Source organism: Salmo trutta, unplaced genomic scaffold (genome assembly GCF_901001165.1).
Source record: "Salmo trutta unplaced genomic scaffold, fSalTru1.1, whole genome shotgun sequence".
NCBI lineage: Eukaryota > Metazoa > Chordata > Actinopteri > Salmoniformes > Salmonidae > Salmo > Salmo trutta.
The window spans coordinates 866,903-890,486 of record NW_021823319.1 but is presented as its reverse complement, the minus strand read 5'-3'; the positions used below and the strand labels follow the sequence as shown (position 1 = coordinate 890,486).

At 45.7% G+C, this 23,584-nt stretch overlaps 1 protein-coding gene across 1 annotated transcript in view; it reads right to left on the bottom strand.

Annotated features, from left to right (window-relative positions):
• The window catches only part of LOC115190098 (alpha-actinin-2-like), a 28,893-nt gene extending 13,588 nt beyond the window's left edge, over positions 1–15,305 (bottom strand). Inside the window, exons 1-5 of the mRNA XM_029748573.1 lie at positions 15,083–15,305; positions 14,240–14,359; positions 12,070–12,156; positions 11,487–11,574; positions 8,376–8,454 (exon numbers count right to left, since the gene is read on the bottom strand). Coding sequence (XP_029604433.1) covers positions 8,376–8,454; positions 11,487–11,574; positions 12,070–12,156; positions 14,240–14,359; positions 15,083–15,305 — 597 coding nt within the window. The remainder of the gene's footprint in view (positions 1–8,375; positions 8,455–11,486; positions 11,575–12,069; positions 12,157–14,239; positions 14,360–15,082) is intronic.
• Between the last annotated feature and the right edge of the window lie 8,279 nt (positions 15,306–23,584).

Here is a 23,584-nt window from a genome sequence, read left to right as displayed (position 1 = left end):
GTTCTAATATCCCAGATGGTACCAACCAGGTGTTCTAATATCCCAGATGGTATCAACCAGGTGTTCTAATATCCCAGATGGTACCAACCAGGTGTTCTAATATCCCAGATGGTATCAACCAGGTGTTCTAATATCCCCAGATGGTACCAACCAGGTGTTCTAATATCCCAGATGGTATCAACCAGGTGTTCTAATATCCCAGATGGTACCAACCAGGTGTTCTAATATCCCAGATGGTATCAACCAGGTGTTCTAATATCCCAGATGGTACCAACCAGGTGTTCTAATATCCCAGATGGTACCAACCAGGTGTTCTAATATCCCAGATGGTATCAACCAGGTGTTCTATCCCCAGATGGTACCAACCAGGTGTTCTAATATCCCAGATGGTACCAACCAGGTGTTCTAATATCCCAGATGGTATCAACCAGGTGTTCTAATATCCCAGATGGTATCAACCAGGTGTTCTAATATCCCCAGATGGTACCAACCAGGTGTTCTAATATCCCAGATGGTACCAACCAGGTGTTCTAATATCCCCAGATGGTACCAACCAGGTGTTCTAATATCCCCAGATGGTACCAACCAGGTGTTCTAATATCCCAGATGGTACCAACAAGGTGTTCTAATATCCCAGATGGTACCAACCAGGTGTTCTAATATCCCAGATGGTACCAACCAGGTGTTCTAATATCCCAGATGGTATCAACCAGGTGTTCTAATATCCCAGATGGTACCAACCAGGTGTTCTAATATCCCAGATGGTATCAACCAGGTGTTCTAATATCCCCAGATGGTACCAACCAGGTGTTCTAATATCCCAGATGGTACCAACCAGGTGTTCTAATATCCCCAGATGGTATCAACAAGGTGTTCTAATATCCCCAGATGGTACCAACCAGGTGTTCTAATATCCCAGATGGTATCAACCAGGTGTTCTAATATCCCAGATGGTATCAACCAGGTGTTCTAATATCCCAGATGGTACCAACCAGGTGTTCTAATATCCCAGATGGTACCAACCAGGTGTTCTAATATCCCAGATGGTACCAACCAGGTGTTCTAATATCCCAGATGGTATCAACCAGGTGTTCTAATATCCCAGATGGTACCAACCAGGTGTTCTAATATCCCAGATGGTACCAACCAGGTGTTCTAATATCCCCAGATGGTACCAACCAGGTGTTCTAATATCCCAGATGGTATCAACCAGGTGTTCTAATATCCCAGATGGTATCAACCAGGTGTTCTAATATCCCAGATGGTACCAACCAGGTGTTCTAATATCCCAGATGGTATCAACCAGGTGTTCTAATATCCCCAGATGGTACCAACCAGGTGTTCTAATATCCCAGATGGTACCAACCAGGTGTTCTAATATCCCAGATGGTACCAACCAGGTGTTCTAATATCCCCAGATGGTATCAACCAGGTGTTCTATCCCCAGATGGTATCAACCAGGTGTTCTAATATCCCCAGATGGTATCAACCAGGTGTTCTAATATCCCAGATGGTACCAACCAGGTGTTCTAATATCCCAGATGGTACCAACCAGGTGTTCTAATATCCCAGATGGTATCAACCAGGTGTTCTAATATCCCAGATGGTACCAACCAGGTGTTCTAATATCCCAGATGGTACCAACCAGGTGTTCTAATATCCCAGATGGTATCAACCAGGTGTTCTAATATCCCAGATGGTACCAACCAGGTGTTCTAATATCCCAGATGGTATCAACCAGGTGTTCTAATATCCCAGATGGTATCAACCAGGTGTTCTAATATCCCAGATGGTACCAACCAGGTGTTCTAATATCCCAGATGGTACCAACCAGGTGTTCTAATATCCCAGATGGTACCAACCAGGTGTTCTAATATCCCAGATGGTACCAACCAGGTGTTCTAATATCCCAGATGGTATCAACCAGGTGTTCTAATATCCCAGATGGTATCAACCAGGTGTTCTAATATCCCAGATGGTACCAACCAGGTGTTCTAATATCCCCAGATGGTACCAACCAGGTGTTCTAATATCCCAGATGGTATCAACCAGGTGTTCTAATATCCCCAGATGGTATCAACCAGGTGTTCTAATATCCCAGATGGTATCAACCAGGTGTTCTAATATCCCAGATGGTACCAACCAGGTGTTCTAATATCCCCAGATGGTACCAACCAGGTGTTCTAATATCCCAGATGGTATCAACCAGGTGTTCTAATATCCCAGATGGTATCAACCAGGTGTTCTAATATCCCCAGATGGTACCAACCAGGTGTTCTAATATCCCAGATGGTATCAACCAGGTGTTCTAATATCCCAGATGGTATCAACCAGGTGTTCTAATATCCCCAGATGGTATCAACCAGGTGTTCTAATATCCCAGATGGTACCAACCAGGTGTTCTAATATCCCAGATGGTACCAACCAGGTGTTCTAATATCCCAGATGGTATCAACCAGGTGTTCTAATACCCCCAGATGGTACCAACCAGGTGTTCTAATATCCCAGATGGTATCAACCAGGTGTTCTAATATCCCAGATGGTATCAACCAGGTGTTCTAATATCCCAGATGGTACCAACCAGGTGTTCTAATATCCCAGATGGTACCAACCAGGTGTTCTAATATCCCAGATGGTACCAACCAGGTGTTCTAATATCCCAGATGGTATCAACCAGGTGTTCTAATATCCCCAGATGGTATCAACCAGGTGTTCTAATATCCCAGATGGTATCAACCAGGTGTTCTAATATCCCAGATGGTATCAACCAGGTGTTCTAATATCCCCAGATGGTACCAACCAGGTGTTCTAATATCCCAGATGGTACCAACCAGGTGTTCTAATATCCCAGATGGTACCAACCAGGTGTTCTAATATCCCAGATGGTATCAACCAGGTGATCTAATATCCCAGATGGTATCAACCAGGTGTTCTAATATCCCCAGATGGTATCAACCAGGTGTTCTTTTATCCCCAGATGGTACCAACCAGGTGTTCTAATATCCCAGATGGTACCAACCAGGTGTTCTAATATCCCAGATGGTACCAACCAGGTGTTCTAATATCCCAGATGGTATCAACCAGGTGTTCTAATATCCCAGATGGTATCAACCAGGTGTTCTAATATCCCAGATGGTACCAACCAGGTGTTCTAATATCCCAGATGGTACCAACCAGGTGTTCTAATATCCCAGATGGTATCAACCAGGTGTTCTAATATCCCCAGATGGTACCAACCAGGTGTTCGAATATCCCAGATGGTATCAACCAGGTGTTCTAATATCCCAGATGGTACCAACCAGGTGTTCTAATATCCCAGATGGTACAAACCAGGTGTTCTAATATCCCAGATGGTATCAACCAGGTGTTCTAATATCCCAGATGGTATCAACCAGGTGTTCTAATATCCCAGATGGTACCAACCAGGTGTTCTAATATCCCAGATGGTACCAACCAGGTGATCTAATATCCCAGATGGTATCAACCAGGTGTTCTAATATCCCAGATGGTATCAACCAGGTGTTCTAATATCCCAGATGTTACCAACCAGGTGTTCTAATATCCCAGATGGTACCAACCAGGTGTTCTAATATCCCAGATGGTATCAACCAGGTGTTCTAATATCCCCAGATGGTATCAACCAGGTGTTCTAATATCCCCAGATGGTATCAACCAGGTGTTCTAATATCCCAGATGGTATCAACCAGGTGTTCTAATATCCCAGATGGTATCAACCAGGTGTTCTAATATCCCAGATGGTATCAACCAGGTGTTCTAATATCCCAGATGGTATCAACCAGGTGTTCTAATATCCCAGATGGTACCAACCAGGTGTTCTAATATCCCAGATGGTATCAACCAGGTGTTCTAATATCCCAGATGGTACCAACCAGGTGTTCTAATATCCCAGATGGTACCAACCAGGTGTTCTAATATCCCAGATGGTACCAACCAGGTGTTCTAATATCCCAGATGGTACCAACCAGGTGTTCTAATATCCCAGATGGTATCAACCAGGTGTTCTAATATCCCAGATGGTACCAACCAGGTGTTCTAATATCCCAGATGGTATCAACCAGGTGTTCTAATATCCCAGATGGTACCAACCAGGTGTTCTAATATCCCAGATGCTACCAACCAGGTGTTCTAATATCCCAGATGGTACCAACCAGGTGTTCTAATATCCCAGATGGTACCAACCAGGTGTTCTAATATCCCAGATGGTACCAACCAGGTGTTCTAATATCCCAGATGGTATCAACCAGGTGTTCTAATATCCCAGATGGTACCAACCAGGTGTTCTAATATCCCAGATGGTATCAACCAGGTGTTCTAATATCCCAGATGGTATCAACCAGGTGTTCTAATATCCCAGATGGTACCAACCAGGTGTTCTAATATCCCAGATGGTATCAACCAGGTGTTCTAATATCCCAGATGGTATCAACCAGGTGTTCTAATATCCCCAGATGGTACCAACCAGGTGTTCTAATATCCCAGATGGTACCAACCAGGTGTTCTAATATCCCCAGATGGTACCAACCAGGTGTTCTAATATCCCCAGATGGTATCAACCAGGTGTTCTAATATCCCAGATGGTACCAACCAGGTGTTCTAATATCCCAGATGGTACCAACCAGGTGTTCTAATATCCCAGATGGTACCAACCAGGTGTTCTAATATCCCAGATGGTATCAACCAGGTGTTCTAATATCCCAGATGGTACCAACCAGGTGTTCTAATATCCCAGATGGTACCAACCAGGTGTTCTAATATCCCAGATGGTACCAACCAGGTGTTCTAATATCCCCAGATGGTACCAACCAGGTGTTCTAATATCCCAGATGGTATCAACCAGGTGTTCTAATATCCCCAGATGGTATCAACCAGGTGTTCTAATATCCCCAGATGGTACCAACCAGGTGTTCTAATATCCCAGATGGTATCAACCAGGTGTTCTAATATCCCAGATGGTATCAACCAGGTGTTCTAATATCCCAGATGGTATCAACCAGGTGTTCTAATATCCCAGATGGTATCAACCAGGTGTTCTAATATCCCAGATGGTATCAACCAGGTGTTCTAATATCCCAGATGGTACCAACCAGGTGTTCTAATATCCCAGATGGTACCAACCAGGTGTTCTAATATCCCCAGATGGTACCAACCAGGTGTTCTAATATCCCCAGATGGTATCAACCAGGTGTTCTAATATCCCAGATGGTACCAACCAGGTGTTCTAATATCCCAGATGGTATCAACCAGGTGTTCTATTATCCCAGATGGTATCAACCAGGTGTTCTAATATCCCAGATGGTATCAACCAGGTGTTCTAATATCCCAGATGGTACCAACCAGGTGTTCTAATATCCCCAGATGGTACCAACCAGGTGTTCTAATATCCCAGATGGTATCAACCAGGTGTTCTAATATCCCCAGATGGTATCAACCAGGTGTTCTAATATCCCAGATGGTATCAACCAGGTGTTCTAATATCCCAGATGGTACCAACCAGGTGTTCTAATATCCCCAGATGGTACCAACCAGGTGTTCTAATATCCCAGATGGTATCAACCAGGTGTTCTAATATCCCAGATGGTATCAACCAGGTGTTCTAATATCCCCAGATGGTACCAACCAGGTGTTCTAATATCCCAGATGGTATCAACCAGGTGTTCTAATATCCCAGATGGTATCAACCAGGTGTTCTAATATCCCCAGATGGTATCAACCAGGTGTTCTAATATCCCAGATGGTACCAACCAGGTGTTCTAATATCCCAGATGGTATCAACCAGGTGTTCTAATATCCCAGATGGTATCAACCAGGTGTTCTAATACCCCCAGATGGTACCAACCAGGTGTTCTAATATCCCAGATGGTATCAACCAGGTGTTCTAATATCCCAGATGGTATCAACCAGGTGTTCTAATATCCCAGATGGTACCAACCAGGTGTTCTAATATCCCAGATGGTACCAACCAGGTGTTCTAATATCCCAGATGGTACCAACCAGGTGTTCTAATATCCCAGATGGTATCAACCAGGTGTTCTAATATCCCCAGATGGTATCAACCAGGTGTTCTAATATCCCAGATGGTATCAACCAGGTGTTCTAATATCCCAGATGGTATCAACCAGGTGTTCTAATATCCCCAGATGGTACCAACCAGGTGTTCTAATATCCCAGATGGTACCAACCAGGTGTTCTAATATCCCAGATGGTACCAACCAGGTGTTCTAATATCCCAGATGGTATCAACCAGGTGATCTAATATCCCAGATGGTATCAACCAGGTGTTCTTTTATCCCCAGATGGTACCAACCAGGTGTTCTAATATCCCAGATGGTACCAACCAGGTGTTCTAATATCCCAGATGGTACCAACCAGGTGTTCTAATATCCCAGATGGTATCAACCAGGTGTTCTAATATCCCAGATGGTATCAACCAGGTGTTCTAATATCCCAGATGGTACCAACCAGGTGTTCTAATATCCCAGATGGTACCAACCAGGTGTTCTAATATCCCAGATGGTATCAACCAGGTGTTCTAATATCCCCAGATGGTACCAACCAGGTGTTCTAATATCCCAGATGGTATCAACCAGGTGTTCTAATATCCCAGATGGTACCAACCAGGTGTTCTAATATCCCAGATGGTACAAACCAGGTGTTCTAATATCCCAGATGGTATCAACCAGGTGTTCTAATATCCCAGATGGTATCAACCAGGTGTTCTAATATCCCAGATGGTACCAACCAGGTGTTCTAATATCCCAGATGGTACCAACCAGGTGATCTAATATCCCAGATGGTATCAACCAGGTGTTCTAATATCCCAGATGGTATCAACCAGGTGTTCTAATATCCCAGATGTTACCAACCAGGTGTTCTAATATCCCAGATGGTACCAACCAGGTGTTCTAATATCCCAGATGGTATCAACCAGGTGTTCTAATATCCCAGATGGTATCAACCAGGTGTTCTAATATCCCCAGATGGTATCAACCAGGTGTTCTAATATCCCAGATGGTATCAACCAGGTGTTCTAATATCCCAGATGGTATCAACCAGGTGTTCTAATATCCCAGATGGTACCAACCAGGTGTTCTAATATCCCAGATGGTATCAACCAGGTGTTCTAATATCCCAGATGGTACCAACCAGGTGTTCTAATATCCCAGATGGTATCAACCAGGTGTTCTAATATCCCCAGATGGTACCAACCAGGTGTTCTAATATCCCAGATGGTACCAACCAGGTGTTCTAATATCCCAGATGGTACCAACCAGGTGTTCTAATATCCCAGATGGTACCAACCAGGTGTTCTAATATCCCCAGATGGTATCAACCAGGTGTTCTAATATCCCAGATGGTATCAACCAGGTGTTCTATCCCCAGATGGTACCAACCAGGTGTTCTAATGTCCCAGATGGTATCAACCAGGTGTTCTAATATCCCCAGATGGTATCAACCAGGTGTTCTAATATCCCAGATGGTACCAACCAGGTGTTCCTTGTGGATTACCAACAGCTACAGATCTACTATCTTAATTTGATCATTCTGTTGTCGCAGAGAATTTCCCGGCGCAGCAGGAAATGCAAACTTGTAGTGTATTCAAGGTTTAACAAAGCTTCTAAAGTTTGTAATTTCCACTTTAAATTGTCAGACTTGATTTGCCCAATGAAATAATGTATCAACCCCTACAAAAATGTCCGTTAATTATAATCCACATAATAATTCCCATTTCCTGTTGCTTTTTCTCCTGGCTCGGTTTCTACAGTCATTATATATCAGTTTATATAGTTGTTATAGCTCGGTTTCTACAGTCATTATATATCAGTTTATATAGTTGTTATAGCTCGGTTTCTACAGTCATTATATATCAGTTTCTACATTCGTTATAGCTTTAGTATGTTTTAGTATGGGCTAACCCTGTTCTGCTCAGCAGTGTCATGGCTAACCTTGCTCTGGAATGGGCTAACCCTGCTCTGGTATGGGCTAACCCTGCTCTGGTATGGGCTAACCCTGTTCTGCTCTCCAGTGTCAAGGCTAACCCTGCTCTGGTATGGGCTAACCCTGGGCAAACCCTGTTGGTATGGGCTAACCCTGAGTGAATCTCGATGTAGTAAACAGGGCTCTTGAACATGTGAATCTCTATGTAGTAAACAGGGCAGTTGGGTTAGTGTGGTGGCTGGCGGCTGCATCTCCCGTCATGCACTTCAGCCCAGGTCTTGGACCAGACCAGCCAGAGTGCCAGTCTATTTGTGCCATCATACCATGACAATGAGCGACAAGGAGTTGGCACAAACAGACTGGCACTGAGCCAGTCCTAGACCAGCATGCATCGGACTCAGGCCACAGCAGACAGAGACCTTGTTGAGCTTGGCATAGTCGATGAGGTCAGGACGGTGTCTGTGTATCAGGGCACACAACGCAAGGCCGTCCTTCCAGCTTCACAGCCAACCAGGGGGAGAGAATCATATCGTCACAGCGGGCCGCCACATCAACAACCAATTAAAATGCCTTTATCTAACAGTCTTCTAAGGTTAAGGGCCAATTAAATTTGACTTCCTACTAAAGCTTTGTGTTCATTGGTTCTCAGACTGATAGGTGCAGGTGTGGTGATACTGAGGATTTGTTTACATTGCAGTTTAGAATAATTAACATAGCAGGTTAGGATAATTAACATAGCATGTTAGGATAATTAACATAGCAGATTAGGATAATTAACATAGCAGGTTAGGTTAATTAACATAGCAGGTTAGGAGAATTAGGTTAAGGTTAGGATAATTAACATAGCAGGTTAGGATAATTAACACAGCAGATTAGGATAATTAACATAGCAGGTTAGGATAATTAACATAGCAGATTAGGATAATTAACATAGCAGGTTAGGATAATTAACATAGCAGGTTAGGATAATTAACATAGCAGGTTAGGATAATTAACATAGCAGGTTAGGAGAATGAGGTTAAGGTTAGGATAATTAACATAGCAGGTTAGGATAATTAACATAGCAGATTAGGATAATTAACATAGCAGGTTAGGATAATTAACATAGCAGATTAGGATAATTAACATAGCAGGTTAGGAGAATGAGGTTAAGGTTAGGATAATTAACATAGCAGATTAGGATAATTAACATAGCAGATTAGGATAATTAACATAGCAGGTTAATTCATTAACATAGCAGGTTATGATAATTAACATAACAGGTTAGGATAATTAACATAGCAGGTTAGGATAATTAACATAGCATGTTAGGATAATTAACATAGCAGATTAGGATAATTAACATGGCAGGTTAGGATAATTAACATAGCAGGTTAGGGAGAATTAACATAGCAGGTTAGGATAATTAACATAGCAGGTTAGGATAATTAACATAGCAGGTTAGGATAATTAACATAACAGTTTAGGATAATTAACATAGCAGGTTAGGATAATTAACCTAGCAGGTTAGGATAATTAACATAGCAGGTTAGGATAATTAACATAGCAGGTTATGATAATTAACATAACAGGTTAGGATAATTAACGTAGCAGGTTATGATAATTAACATAGCAGGTTAGGATAATTAACATAGCAGGTTAGGATAATTAACATAGCAGATTAGGATAATTAACATAGCAGGTTCGGATAATTAACATAGCAGGTTAGGATAATTAACATAGCAGGTTAGGATAATGAGGTTAACGTAGCAGGTTATGATAATTAACATAGCAGGTTAGGATAATTAACATAGCAGGTTAGGATAATTAACATAGCAGATTAGGATAATTAACATAGCAGGTTAGGATAATTAACATAGCAGGTGAGGATAATTAACATAGCAGGTTAGGATAATTAACATAGCAGGTTAGGATAATTAACATAGCAGGTTAGGTGAATTAACATGGCAGGTTAGGAGAATGAGGTTAAGGTTAGGATAATTAACATAGCAGGTTAGGAGAATGAGGTTAAGGTTAGGATAATTAACATGGCAGGTTAGGTGAATTAACATGGCAGGATAGGAGAATGAGGTTAAGGTTAGGAAAAGGGTTAACTGCAGTTGTTAACAACTGTTGTCCCCGGCACGACCACTAGTTGGAGCTGTAGGTCTACTCTATCCAGCCACAACCGGTAGAAAGGTAAACAAACCATCTCTGTCGACAAATCATCAGTAAAGAGTACAAGCCTTTCTATTAGACTGCTCTCTCTGCTGCAGAACTCAGTCAAATGGATGGTTGTGCTTCTCCAGACTGACATCAATGCACTTTGATCGGTCAGGGAAGAGGCTTCTACCCAGCAGTTAAAGGCCCAATGCAGCCGTTTTTATATCAATGTCAACTCATTTCTGGGTAACAATTAAGAACCTTACTGTAATAGTTTTCCATTGAAATTGACAAAAATAGCTTTTTTTGTTGTTGCAAAAAAAATAAATTCTCAAGCAGATTTTGGCTAGGACTCTCTGGGAATGGTCTGAACGAGGAGAGGAAAACTGGAAACTAGCTGTTATTGGTAGATAGGTTTGGAACTCTCTTTGTTATTGGTCTATTAACCAATTTACAGCCTGGTGATGTCACCAGGCAAGCCGAGACTCCCGCCCATGGAAACCTGCTGATTAGAAGGTTCTGTGTAGATTTTACTTTCAACCAATCAACTATCAGGAAATAACACTGATCAAATGTTTTCACACTTTTACAGTGCTAGTTTCATCAGCTGTTGTTCAATATGATACAAATCACAGGGGGGAAAAAAACAACATTTTGACTGCACTGGGCCTTTATCAGATTTAATCACAACCAATGAATGGCAAAGCTGAGTGTTCTTTTTAAAGCCCTGATCTTAAATGGGGAAACGTAAGCATTTATTGGACTGGCTGGACTGCTGATAAACACTGAATTAACACGCATATTTCCTCTCCCCCCTCTCTCTCTCTCTCTCTCCTCCTCTTCTTTCCCTCTCTCTCTATCTCGCTCTCCTCTTCCCTCTCTCTCTCTCTCTCTCTCCTCTCTCTCTCCTCTCTCTCTCTCTCTCTCTCTCTCTCTCTCCTCTCTCTCTCTCTCTCTCTCCTCCTCTTCTCCTCTTCCTCTCTCTCTCTCTCTTCCTCTCTCTCTCTCTCTCTCTGTCTCTCTCTCTCTCTCTCTCCTCCTCTTTCCCTCTCTCTCTCTCCCTCTCTCTCTCTCTCCTCCATCTCTCTCTCTCTCTCTCTGCTCTTCTCTCTCTCTCTCTCTCTCTCTCTCCTCTCTCTCTCCTCCTCTCTCTCTCTCTCTCTCTGTCTCTCTCTCTCTCTCTCTCTCTCCTTGCAGACAGAGAACGGGAATGTAAATGTCTGAAGGATGATAACACATCACTGACAAAACGTTGATTCCTTTACTTTATATTCAGAAATGTATTTTTAAAACCCCTTTTTATAAAATATTAAAAACACACAGACAAATAGACGACCATTTACAAGGCTGTGATGGGGACTTGAATGTCACTCAGTAAACGGACTCACTTGACGTGGAAGTTCTGGACATTGACATTCCTGTAGGGGGCAGTCTTTCTCTGGCACCACAGAAGAAGACCCTCCTTAGCAGAGGTTTCTACAGGAGAGAACATGGTGATGTTTATTGTGACAAGCGTACAGTCCTGGCTCTATCAAACACTCTGAAGGTCCATGTTATGGGCTGTATGCTGCTCTTCTACGACAGCCACATTCATTACGGGACGGTTTCCCAGACACAGACTAGTCCTGTACTAAGAAGCACTTTTAAACTACATGACTATACTAACTAACCTTCCATAGAGATAACATACTATAACTACATGACTATACTAACTAACCTTCCACTGAGATAACATACTATAACTACATGACTATACTAACTAACCTTCCACTGAGATAACATACTATACACTATAACTACATGACTGTATTATCTAACCTTCCACTGAGATAACATACTATACACTATAACTACATGACTATACTAACTAACCTTCCACTGAGATAACATACTATACACTATAACTACATGACTGTATTACCTTCCATATAACCTACTATACACTATAACTACATGACTATATTATCTAACCTTCCACTGAGATGTCTTGGATGGCGAAGCGCAGGATGATGGTCCAGATCATTCCCAGAGTCATCTTAATGTTGCCGTCCACAATCTCTGCAGGAGAAACAGGTCAGTAATGGAGTAGTCATGGAGAAGTCCTGGTCTTTATCGACCAGGTCCGTGTGTTTCCGATTCCTCCAATAAGTACAATATACTGGCATTCAAATGATATGCAATGTTCAATGTCACACATAAATAAAATATTATACTATAATATGGTATAAATACTAGAGTATTTACAGTAGTATTCAGTAGTACTTACAGTTAACATAGTATAGATCAAAGAAAACTGTAGTATACACTATAGTAATTATATAGTATAATACTATAGTAATTACTGTAGTGTTTTTGCAGATTTTAGTATACTGTAGAATTTACTGTAGTGTTTTTGTGGACTGTAGTAAACTATAATATACCTTCAGCTATAATACACCTTCAGCTGTGGTGAAATAGGACTATAATACACCTTCAGCTGTGGTGAAATAGATCTATAATACACCTTCAGCTGTGGTGAAATATGACTATAATACACCTTCAGCTGTGGTGAAATAGAACTATAATACACCTTCAGCTGTGGTGAAATAGGACTATAATACACCTTCAGCTGTGGTGAAATAGGACTATAATACACCTTCAGCTGTGGTGAAACAGAACTATAATACACCTTCAGCTGTGGTGAAATAGAACTATAATACACCTTCAGCTGTGGTGAAATAGAACTATAATACACCTTCAGCTGTGGTGAAATAGGACTATAATTCACCTTCAGCTGTGGTGAAATAGGACTATAATACACCTTCAGCTGTGGTGAAATAGGACTATAATACACCTTCAGCTGTGGTGAAATAGGACTATAATACACCTTCAGCTGTGGTGAAATAGGACTATATTACACCTTCAGCTGTGGTGAAATAGAACTATAATACACCTTCAGCTGTGGTGAAATAGGACTATAATACACCTTCAGCTGTGGTGAAATAGAACTATAATACACCTTCAGCTGTGGTGAAATAGAACTATAATACACCTTCAGCTGTGGTGAAATAGGACTATAATACACCTTCAGCTGTGGTGAAATAGAACTATAATACACCTTCAGCTGTGGTGAAATAGAACTATAATACACCTTCAGCTGTGGTGAAATAGTCTGTTACATCTGGAGTATTCTCTTGTCTTATCCGGTGTCCTGTGTGAATGTAAATATGCTCTCTCTAATTCTCTCTTTCTTTCTTTCTCTCGGAGGACCTGAGCCCTAGGACCATGCCTCAGGACTACCTGGCATGATGACTCCTTGCTGTCCCCAGTCCACCTGGCCATGCTGCTGCTCCAGTTTCAACTGTTCTGCCTGCGGCTACGGAACCCTGACCTGTTCACCGGACGTGCTGTTGCACCCTCGACAACTACTATGATTATTATTATTTGACCATGCTGGTCATTTACGAACATTTTAACATCTTGACCATGTTCTGTTATAATATCCACCCGGCACAGCCAGAAGAGGACTGGCCACCCCTCATAGCCTGGTTCCTCTCTAGGTTTCTTCCTAGGTTTTTGGCCTTTCTCAGGAGTTTTTCCTAGGGAGTTTTTCCCAGCCACCGTGCTTCTTTCACATGCATTGCTTGCTGTTTGGGGTTTTAGGCTGGGTTTCTGTACAGCACTTTGAGATTTCAGCTGATGTACGAAGGGCTATATAAATAAATTTGATTTGATTTGTTTTGATTTGATTTGATCTATAATACACCTTCAGGTGTGGTGAAATAGGACTATAATACACCTTCAGCTGTGGTGAAATAGGACTATAATACACCTTCAGCTGTGGTGAAATAGGACTATAATACACCTTCAGCTGTGGTGAAATAGGACTATAATACACCTTCAGCTGTGGTGAAATAGAACTATAATACACCTTCAGCTGTAGTGAAATAGGACTATCATACACCTTCAGCTGTAGTGAAATATAACTATAAAAAACCTTCAGCTGTGGTGAAATAGGACTATAATACACCTTCAGCTGTGGTGAAATAGGACTATATTATACCTTCAGCTGTGGTGAAATAAGACTATAATACACCTTCAGCTGTGGTGAAATAGGACTATAATACACCTTCAGCTGTGGTGAAATAGGACTATATTATACCTTCAGCTCCAATGGAGACCAGCTTCACTCCTTTGCTGGTGATGTACTCCAGAGCTTTGTTGACGTTGGCTATCTTGTGGAAGCGCATCTTCCCTCTGTCTGGTTTGGGAAGTCTTTCACCTGAGGAAGAGGAGACGTGTGGCTGTATTATTGAAGTCTTTCACCTGAGGAAGAGGAGGCTGGTGGCTGTATTATTGAAGTCTTTCACCTGAGGAAGAGGAGACGTGTTGCTGTATTATTGAAGTCTTTCACCTGAGGAAGAGGAGACGTGTAGCTGTATTATTGAAGTCTTTCACCTGAGGAAGAGGAGACGTGTGGCTGTATTATTGAAGTCTTTCACCTGAGGAAGAGGAGGCTTGTTGCTGTATTATTGAAGTCTTTCACCTGAGGAAGAGGAGGCTTGTGGCTGTATTATTGAAGTCTTTCACCTGAGGAAGAGGAGGCTTGTGGCTGTATTATTGAAGTCTTTCACCTGAGGAAGAGGAGACGTCTTGCTGTATTATTGAAGTCTTTCACCTGAGGAAGAGGAGACGTGTGGCTGTATTATTGAAGTCTTTCACCTGAGGAAGAGGAGACGTGTGGCTGTATTATTGAAGTCTTTCACCTGAGGAAGAGGAGGCTTGTTGCTGCAATGACGAATCGGACACATCTTTCAGATTAACTATCAGTGGGTACCAATAGCCACGCACGCACACACACACACACACACACACAGGCACGTACACGCAGATCTACACACACACACACACACACACACACACACACACACACACACACACACACACACACACACACACACACACACCACACACACACACACAACACACACGCTGTGAGACCTACCAGAAATGACTTCCAGCAGCAGCATGAGTTTCAGCCCGTTCCTGAAATCCTCCTCGATGTTTTCAATCCCAGTCCCAGCCTTTCTCAGGTGAGAGTTGCACCAAGCTGTAAAAGTCTGAGTACAACAGACGTACGGATCAACAACGAGTCCGATCGACAAGAGGTTAGACTCGCGCCTGACTCTTTCATGTCTCTTGGAGTATTCTCTGTAAACAACAGCCATCTATGTCAACACTTGACCGTGTACAGTATACCGGGAAGGGCCTTGGTTGCACAGACAGCTGGACAATTCATTCAGACCCAACGAATCGGTGGTCAGAGAGCCGTTATTGGGGTATCATAGTTATAGAGAGGGTAGAGAGAGCAGTGTTATAACCTGTAGTTATAGAGAGGGTAGAGAGAGCAGTGTTTCCTGTTATAACCTGTAGTTATAGAGAGGGTAGAGAGAGCCGTGTATCCTGTTATAACCTGTAGTTATAGAGAGGGTAGAGAGAGCAGTGTATCCTGTTATAATCTGTAGTTATAGAGAGGGTAGAGAGAGCAGTGTTATAACCTGTAGTTATAGAGAGGGTAGAGAGAGCAGTGTTATAACCTGTAGTTATAGAGAGGGTAGAGAGAGCAGTGTTTCCTGTTATAACCTGTAGTTATAGAGAGGGTAGAGAGAGCAGTGTTTCCTGTTATAACCTGTAGTTATAGAGAGGGTAGAGAGAGCAGTGTATCCTGTTATAACCTGTAGTTATAGAGAGGGTAGAGAGAGCAGTGTATCCTGTTATAACCTGTAGTTATAGAGAGGGTAGAGAGAGCAGTGCTTCCTGTTATAACCTATAGTTATAACCTGTAGTTATAGAGAGGGTAGAGAGAGCAGTGCTTCCTGTTATAACCTGTAGTTATAACAGAGGGTATAAGGTCTGTCCTCCCCCTGGCATGTCTCTCTCCCTGCCTGTGTCCACAGACCAGGTCTGTTCTCCCCCCTGGCATGTCTCTCTCCCCCCTGGCATGTCTCTCTCCCTGCCTGTGTCCACAGACCAGGTCTGTCCTCCCCCCTGGCAAGTCTCTCTCCCCCCTGGTATGTCTCTCTCCCTGCCTGTCCCCGCAGACCAGGTCTGTTCTCCCCCCTGGCATGTCTCTCTCCCCCCTGGCATGTCTCTCTCCCTGCCTGTCCCCGCAGACCAGGTCTGTCCTCCCCCCTGGCACGTCTCTCTCCCTGCCTGTGTCCACAGACCAGGTCTGTTCTCCCCCCTGGCATGTCTCTCTCCCCCCTGGCATGTCTCTCTCCCCCCCTGGCATGTCTCTCTCTCCCCCCTGGCATGTCTCTCTCCCCCCCGGCATGTCTCTCTCCCCCCTGACATGTCTCTCTCCCTGCCTGTGTCCACAGACCAGGTCTGTTTCTCCCCCTGGCATGTCTCTCTCCCCCTGGCATGTCTCTCTCCCTGCCTGTCCCCGCAGACCAGGTCTGTCCTCCCCCCTGGCACGTCTCTCTCCCTGCCTGTGTCCACAGACCAGGTCTGTTCTCTCCCTGGCATGTCTCTCTCACCCTGGCATGTCTCTCTCCCTGCCTGTGTCCACAGACCAGGTCTGTCCTCCCCCCTGGCATGTCTCTCTCCCCCCTGGCATGTCTCTCTCCCCCCTGGCATGTCTCTCTCCCCCCTGGCATGTCTCTCTCCCCCCTGGCATGTCTCTCTCCCTGCCTGTGTCCACAGACCAGGTCTGTCCTCCCCCCTGGCATGTCTTTCTCCCCCCTGGCATGTCTCTCTCCCCCCTGGCATGTCTCTCTCCCCCCTGGCAGGTCTCTCTCCCCCCTGGCATGTCTCTCTCCCTGCCTGTGTCCTCAGACCAGGTCTGTCCTCCCCCCCTGGCATGTCTCTCGCCCCCCTGGCATGTCTCTCTCCCCCCTGGCATGTCTCTCTTCCCCCTGGCAGGTCTCTCTCCCCCCTGGCATGTCTCTCTCTCCCTGGCATGTCTCTCTCCCCCCTGGCATGTCTCTCTCCCACCTGGCATGTCTCTCTCCCCCCTGGCATGTCTCTCTCCCCCCTGGCATGTCTCTCTCCCCCCTGGCATGTCTCTCTCCCTGCCTGTGTCCTCAGACCAGGTCTGTTCTCCCACCTGGCATGTCTCTCCTCCCTGGCATGTCTCTCTCCCCCCTGGCATGTCTCTCTCCCCCCCTGGCATGTCTCTCTCCCCCCTGGCATGTCTCTCTCCCCCCTGGCATGTCTCTCTCCTCCCTGGCATGTCTCTCTCCCCCCTGGCATGTCTCTCTCTCCCCCCTGGCATGTCTCTCTCACCCTGGCATGTCTCTCTCCCTGCCTGTGTCCACAGACCAGGTCTGTCCTCCCCCCTGGCATGTCTCTCTCCCCCCTGGCATGTCTCTCTCCCCCCTGGCATGTCTCTCTCCCCCCTGGCATGTCTCTCTCCCCCCCTGGCATGTCTCTCCTCCCTGCCTGTGTCCACAGACCAGGTCTGTCCTCCCCCCTGGCATGTCTTTCTCCCCCCTGGCATGTCTCTCTCCCCCCTGGCATGTCTCTCTCCCCCCTGGCAGGTCTCTCTCCCCCCTGGCATGTCTCTCTCCCTGCCTGTGTCCTCAGACCAGGTCTGTCCTCCCCCCTGGCATGTCTCTCTCCCCCCTGGCATGTCTCTCTCCCCCCTGGCATGTCTCTCTTCCCCCTGGCAGGTCTCTCTCCCCCCTGGCATGTCTCTCTCTCCCTGGCATGTCTCTCTCCCCCCTGGCATGTCTCTCTCCCACCTGGCATGTCTCTCTCCTCCCTGGCATGTCTCTCTCCCCCCCTGGCATGTCTCTCTCCCCCCCTGGCATGTCTCTCTCCCTGCCTGTGTCCTCAGACCAGGTCTGTTCTCCCACCTGGCATGTCTCTCCTCCCTGGCATGTCTCTCTCCCCCCTGGCATGTCTCTCTCCCCCCCCTGGCATGTCTCTCTCCCCCCTGGCATGTCTCTCTCCCCCCTGGCATGTCTCTCTCCTCCCTGGCATGTCTCTCTCCCCCCTGGCATGTCTCTCTCACCCTGGCATGTCTCTCTCCCCCCTGGCATGTCTCTCCCCCCTGGCATGTCTCTCTCCCCCCTGGCATGTCTCTCTCCGCCTGGCATGTCTCTCTCCCCCCTGGCATGTCTCTCTCTCCCTGGCATGTCTCTCTCCCCCCTGGCATGTCTCTCTCTCCCTGGCATGTCTCTCTCCCCCCTGGCATGTCTCTCCCCCCTGGCATGTCTCTCTCCCCCCTGGCATGTCTCTCCCCCCTGGCATGTCTCTCTCCTCCCTGGCATGTCTCTCTCCCCCCTGGCATGTCTCTCTCCTCCCTGGCATGTCTCTCTCCCCCCTGGCATGTCTCTCTCCCCCCTGGCATGTCTCTCTCCCCCCTGGCATGTCTCTCTCCCCCCTGGCATGTCTCTCTCCCCCTGGCATGTCTCTCTCCCCCCTGGCATGTCTTTCCTCCCTGGCATGTCTCTCTCCCCCCTGGCATGTCTCTCTCCCCCTGGCATGTCTCTCTCCCCCTGGCATGTCTCTCTCCCCCTGGCATGTCTCTCCTCCCTGGCATGTCTCTCTCCCCCCTGGCATGTCTCTCTCCCCCCTGGCATGTCTCTCTCCCCCCTGGCATGTCTCTCTCCCCCCTGGCATGTCTCTCCCCCCTGGCATGTCTCTCTCCCTGCCTGTGTCCTCAGACCAGTGTATGTTCACAAGGTGGTTGGATTTCAGCGCTGGCTGTAATTTATGAGTGACTGAAGTTGTCACGGTTGTTATTGAAGGAACAAAGGTTCTCCTGGTTTTGATGCTCTCTGTTCTCTCGTGTGTGTGTGTGTGTGTGTGTGTGTGTGTGTGTGTGTGTGTGTGTGTGTGTGTGTGTGTGTGTGTGTGTGTGTGTGTGTGTGTGTGTGTGTGTGGTTGTTGAGATCGTAAATCTATTGACCCAGCTGGGGAAAAAGCTAACGATCGTCCTTCAACGTTAACATGACGGTACAGAACACATGGCTGTGAATGAGAGCGCTGTCCAGACAACACATTACCCTGTAAAAAGGGTTTTGTTTCCTGATTGTCAGAGTCTTTACAGTAGGATGCAGGTTCAGCTAACATAACAGACTAGGACCTTTATAAACCCATATGTTTATTTAACTCGGCAAGTCAGTTAAGAACTAATTCTTATTTATAATGACGGCCTGCCGGGGAACAGTGGGGTTTACTGCCTTGTTCAGGGGCAGAACGACAGATTTTTACCTTGTCAGCTCGAGTATTCAGTCTAGCAACCTTTCAGTTACTGGCCCAACCCCTCTAACCACTAGGCTACCTGCCGCCCCTCCACTCTAACCACTAGGCTACCTGCCTCCCCTCCACTCTAACCACTAGGCTACCTGCCTCCCCTCCACTCTAACCACTAGGCTACCTGCCTTCCCCCTCTAACCACTAGGCTACCTGCCTCCCCTCCACTCTAACCACTAGGCTACCTGCCTCCCCCCTCTAACCACTAGGCTACCTGCCTCCCCCCTCTAACCACTAGGCTACCTGCCTCCCCCCTCTAACCACTAGGCTACCTGCCTCCCCCCTCTAACCACTAGGCTACCTGCCTCTCCCCCTCTAACCACTAGGCTACCTGCCTCCCCCCTCTAACCACTAGGCTACCTGCCGCCCCTCCACTCTAACCAGCAGACAACCTGCCGCCCCGCCCCTCCACTCTAACCACTAGGCTACCTGCCTCCCCCCTCTAACCACTAGGCTACCTGCCTCCCCTCCACTCTAACCACCAGACAACCTGCCGCCCCCCTCTAACCACTAGGCTACCTGCCGCCCCCCTCTAATCACTAGGCTACCTGCCGCCCCTCCACTCTAACCACTAGGCTACCTGCCTCCCCTCCACTCTAACCACTAGGCTACCTGCCTCTAACCACTAGGCTACCTGCCTCCCCTCCACTCTAACTACTAGGCTACCTGCCGCCCCCCTCTAATCACTAGGCTACCTGCCTCCCCTCCCCTCTAACCACTAGGCTACCTGCCTCCCCTCCACTCTAACCACTAGGCTACCTGCCTCTAACCACTAGGCTACTTGCCGCCCCACTCTAACCACTAGGCTACCTGCCTCCCCTCCCCTCTAACCACTAGGCTACCTGCCTCCCCTCCACTCTAACCACTAGGCTACCTGCCTCTAACCACTAGGCTACCTGCCGCCCCCCTCTAACCACTAGGCTACCTGCCTCTAACCACTAGGCTACCTGCCGCCCCCCTCTAACCACTAGGCTACCTGCCTCTAACCACTAGGCTACCTGCCTCCCCTCCCCTCTAACCACTAGGCTACCTGCCTCCCCTCCACTCTAACCACTAGGCTACCTGCCTCTAACCACTAGGCTACCCTGCCGCCCCCCTCTAACCACTAGGCTACCTGCCTCCCCTCCACTCTAACCACTAGGCTACCTGCCTCTAACCACTAGGCTACCTGCCGCCCCCCTCTAATCACTAGGCTACCTGCCTCCCCTCCCCTCTAACCACTAGGCTACCTGCCGCCCCGTATGTTTCCTAGTACAAGGGAAACTACCAACAGTAAATACCTACTCAGTACTGGAATAGTTTCATAAAGAGTGCGTCAATCTAATTAAAACATTTGTTGAAAATCCCATTAGTCCGGTTGGTATGAAGAGATTGGAGAGACAGGCTCAAGGAGATGCGTAATAGGGGTTTTTATTAAACCCAAATTACGTTGTGCCGTGTAAAGGCACGGGGACGAAGACCAAACAAACACGTAACCAAAAACACAGGGTAGAAATCCAAAACAAAAGAGCGAGGAGTACCTCGAATAAATAACACACACGCACACGATGATTATCACACGGGACGAGACCCAGAATCATCTGAGCGATCCACAACGGCACGGAAGCCTAAAAAACACACAGCACAGGTACTCACACGCACCAATGGACATTGGAACAATAATCGACAGCCCCAATGGAAACCAAATGGCACACTTATACAAGTACTAATCAGTGGGAATAGGGGACCGGTGTGCGTAATGAAAGTTCCGGATTGATCCGTGACATTCCCCATCAAAATCCATCAGTTTAAAGTAGAGATCTCTTTTTATTTTTTTTGCATGGGCTGCGTCTCAATCCGAACATCGGCCTATGTCTGCCTTCCTCGTCTGTGGTGGAAGGTGGCGGAGCTACAGCTGTGTTTGTCAGACCAGGAGACGTCCTGAAAAATCTGTCTTCTCACGAAAATGTCCGTAGAGTCCAAACCGTTTGGGCTACAAACGAATATGACCCCTCTATGGAAAGGGGAGACTCTCACCAACTCGTCTGAAGGTAACCCAGTACAGGTTTAAAACATTAAATGTAAGTGTGGAGGTAGTTCTTTGCCAACAAGAAAAGGGTTAATACAGTCAGGTTCATAAGTATTTGGACAGTGACACAATTGGCATCATTTTGGATCTGAACGCCGCCACAATGGATATGAAAGGAACCAATCAAGATGTTCTTTAAACGTAGACTTTCATCTTTAATTTAAGGGTTTTATCAAAATTATTGTATGAACTGTGTCGAAATTACAACCATTTGTACATACTGTATCCCCCCCAATTTTAGGGGCTCAAAAGTAATCATAAATTAAATTGTGAGTTTTAATAGTTGGTTGCAAATCCTTTGCAGTCAATGACTTCCTGAAGTCTGGAACACATAGACATCACCAGATGTTGGGTTTCTTCCCTGGTGATGCTCTGCCAGGCCTTTACTGCAGCTGTCTTCACTTCTTGCTCGTTCTTGGGGCGTTTTGCCTTCAGTTTTGCCTTCAGCAAAATGAAATGCATACTCAATTGGATTCTGGTCTGGTGATTGACTTGGCCATTGCAAAACATTCCCCTTCTTTGCCTTAAAAAAAGTATTGGTTTGCTTTCACAGTATGCCTCAAGGGTCATTGTCCATCTGCACTGTGAAGCGCCGTCCAATGAGTTTTGAAGCATTTGGCTGAATCTGAGCAGATAATAATATTAGCCCTTAACACTTCAGAATTCATCCTGCTGCTTTTTATCAGCAGTCACATCATCAATAAAATACAAGGGAACCAGTTCCATTAGCAGCTATACATTCCCAAGCCATAACACCGCCTCCACCATGCTTCACAGATGAGGCAGTATGCTTCTGATCATGAGCAGCTACTTCCCTTCTGCATTCTCTTCTCTTCCCATCATTCTGGTACAAGTTGATCTTTGTCTCATCTGTCCAATGGATGTTGTTCCAGAACTGTACTGGCTTTTTTTTTTTTACATGTTTTTATGGCAAATTCTAATCTGGACTTCCTGTTTTTTGAGGTTTACCAATGGTTTACAGTCTTGTGGTAAACCGTTTTGTATTTACTCTGGTGAAGTCTTCTCTTGATTGTTGACTTTGACACAGATATGCCTACCTCCTGGAGGGTGTTTTTGATCTGGACAACTGTTATGAAAAGGGTTTTTTTCCTTCTTCACCAGGGAAATAAATTCTTCTGTCATCCACCACCGTTGTTTTTCCGTTGGTTTTCTGGGCCTTTCAGGTGTTTCCTGAGCTCACCAGTGTGTTCTTTCTTTTTAACAATGTTAAAAAATGTTTTAGCCAACTCTCTGATGGATTTGTTTTCGGTTTTTCAGCCCGGTAATGGCTTGCTTCACTGGCAGTGACAGCTCTTTGGACTTCATATTGAGGGTTAACAGCAACAGATTCCAAATGCCACACGCTTGAAATCAACTCTAGACATTTAATCTGCTTACTTGTAAATGAAGCAATGAGGGAATAACACACCTGGCCATGGAGCAGCTGAGCAGCTAATTGTCCTAATTACTTTTGGTCCTTTAAAAAGGGGGGGGACCACATATAAAAAGTGCTGTAATTCCTTCACCGTTCACCCGATTTGGATGTAAATACCTTCAAATTAAAGCTGAAGGTCTGCAGTTTCTGCTCATATTCATTATTTAATGTCAACTCCAATACACTGTGGTAGACAGCTAAAGTAATAACAACTTGGTCAATGTCCAAATATTTATGGACCTGACTGTATGTGTCCAAAAAACGTAAATATTTCCTGAGCTTTCTTATATCTCCTAGATATAGGACAGATACTTCAAAACCTTATTCCTTATTATTTATTAGAATTTTTTTTTTTTACCCTTTTTTCTCCCCAATTTCGTGGAATCTAATTGGTAGTTACAGTCTTGTCCCATCGCTGCAACTCCCCTACGGACTCGGGAGAGGCGAAGGTTCGAGAACCAAGCGTGCTCCGAAACACAACCCAACCCAGCCGCACTGCTTCTTGAGGAGGGGGGAGCATCTTAAAACAATTCCATATGTTAGATTAGTAGGAGGGGGAGCATCTTAAAACAATTCCATATGTTAGATTAGTAGGAGTGGGGAGCATCTTAAAACAATTCCATATGTTAGCCCCCAATATACCGTTCAGTCAAGTCATATGAGTCAATGGTAGAACTATAGCGCCCCCTGTTGGTTCAATAGGACCACGTCACTATGGGGGCGTTGCATGGCTTTCTGAA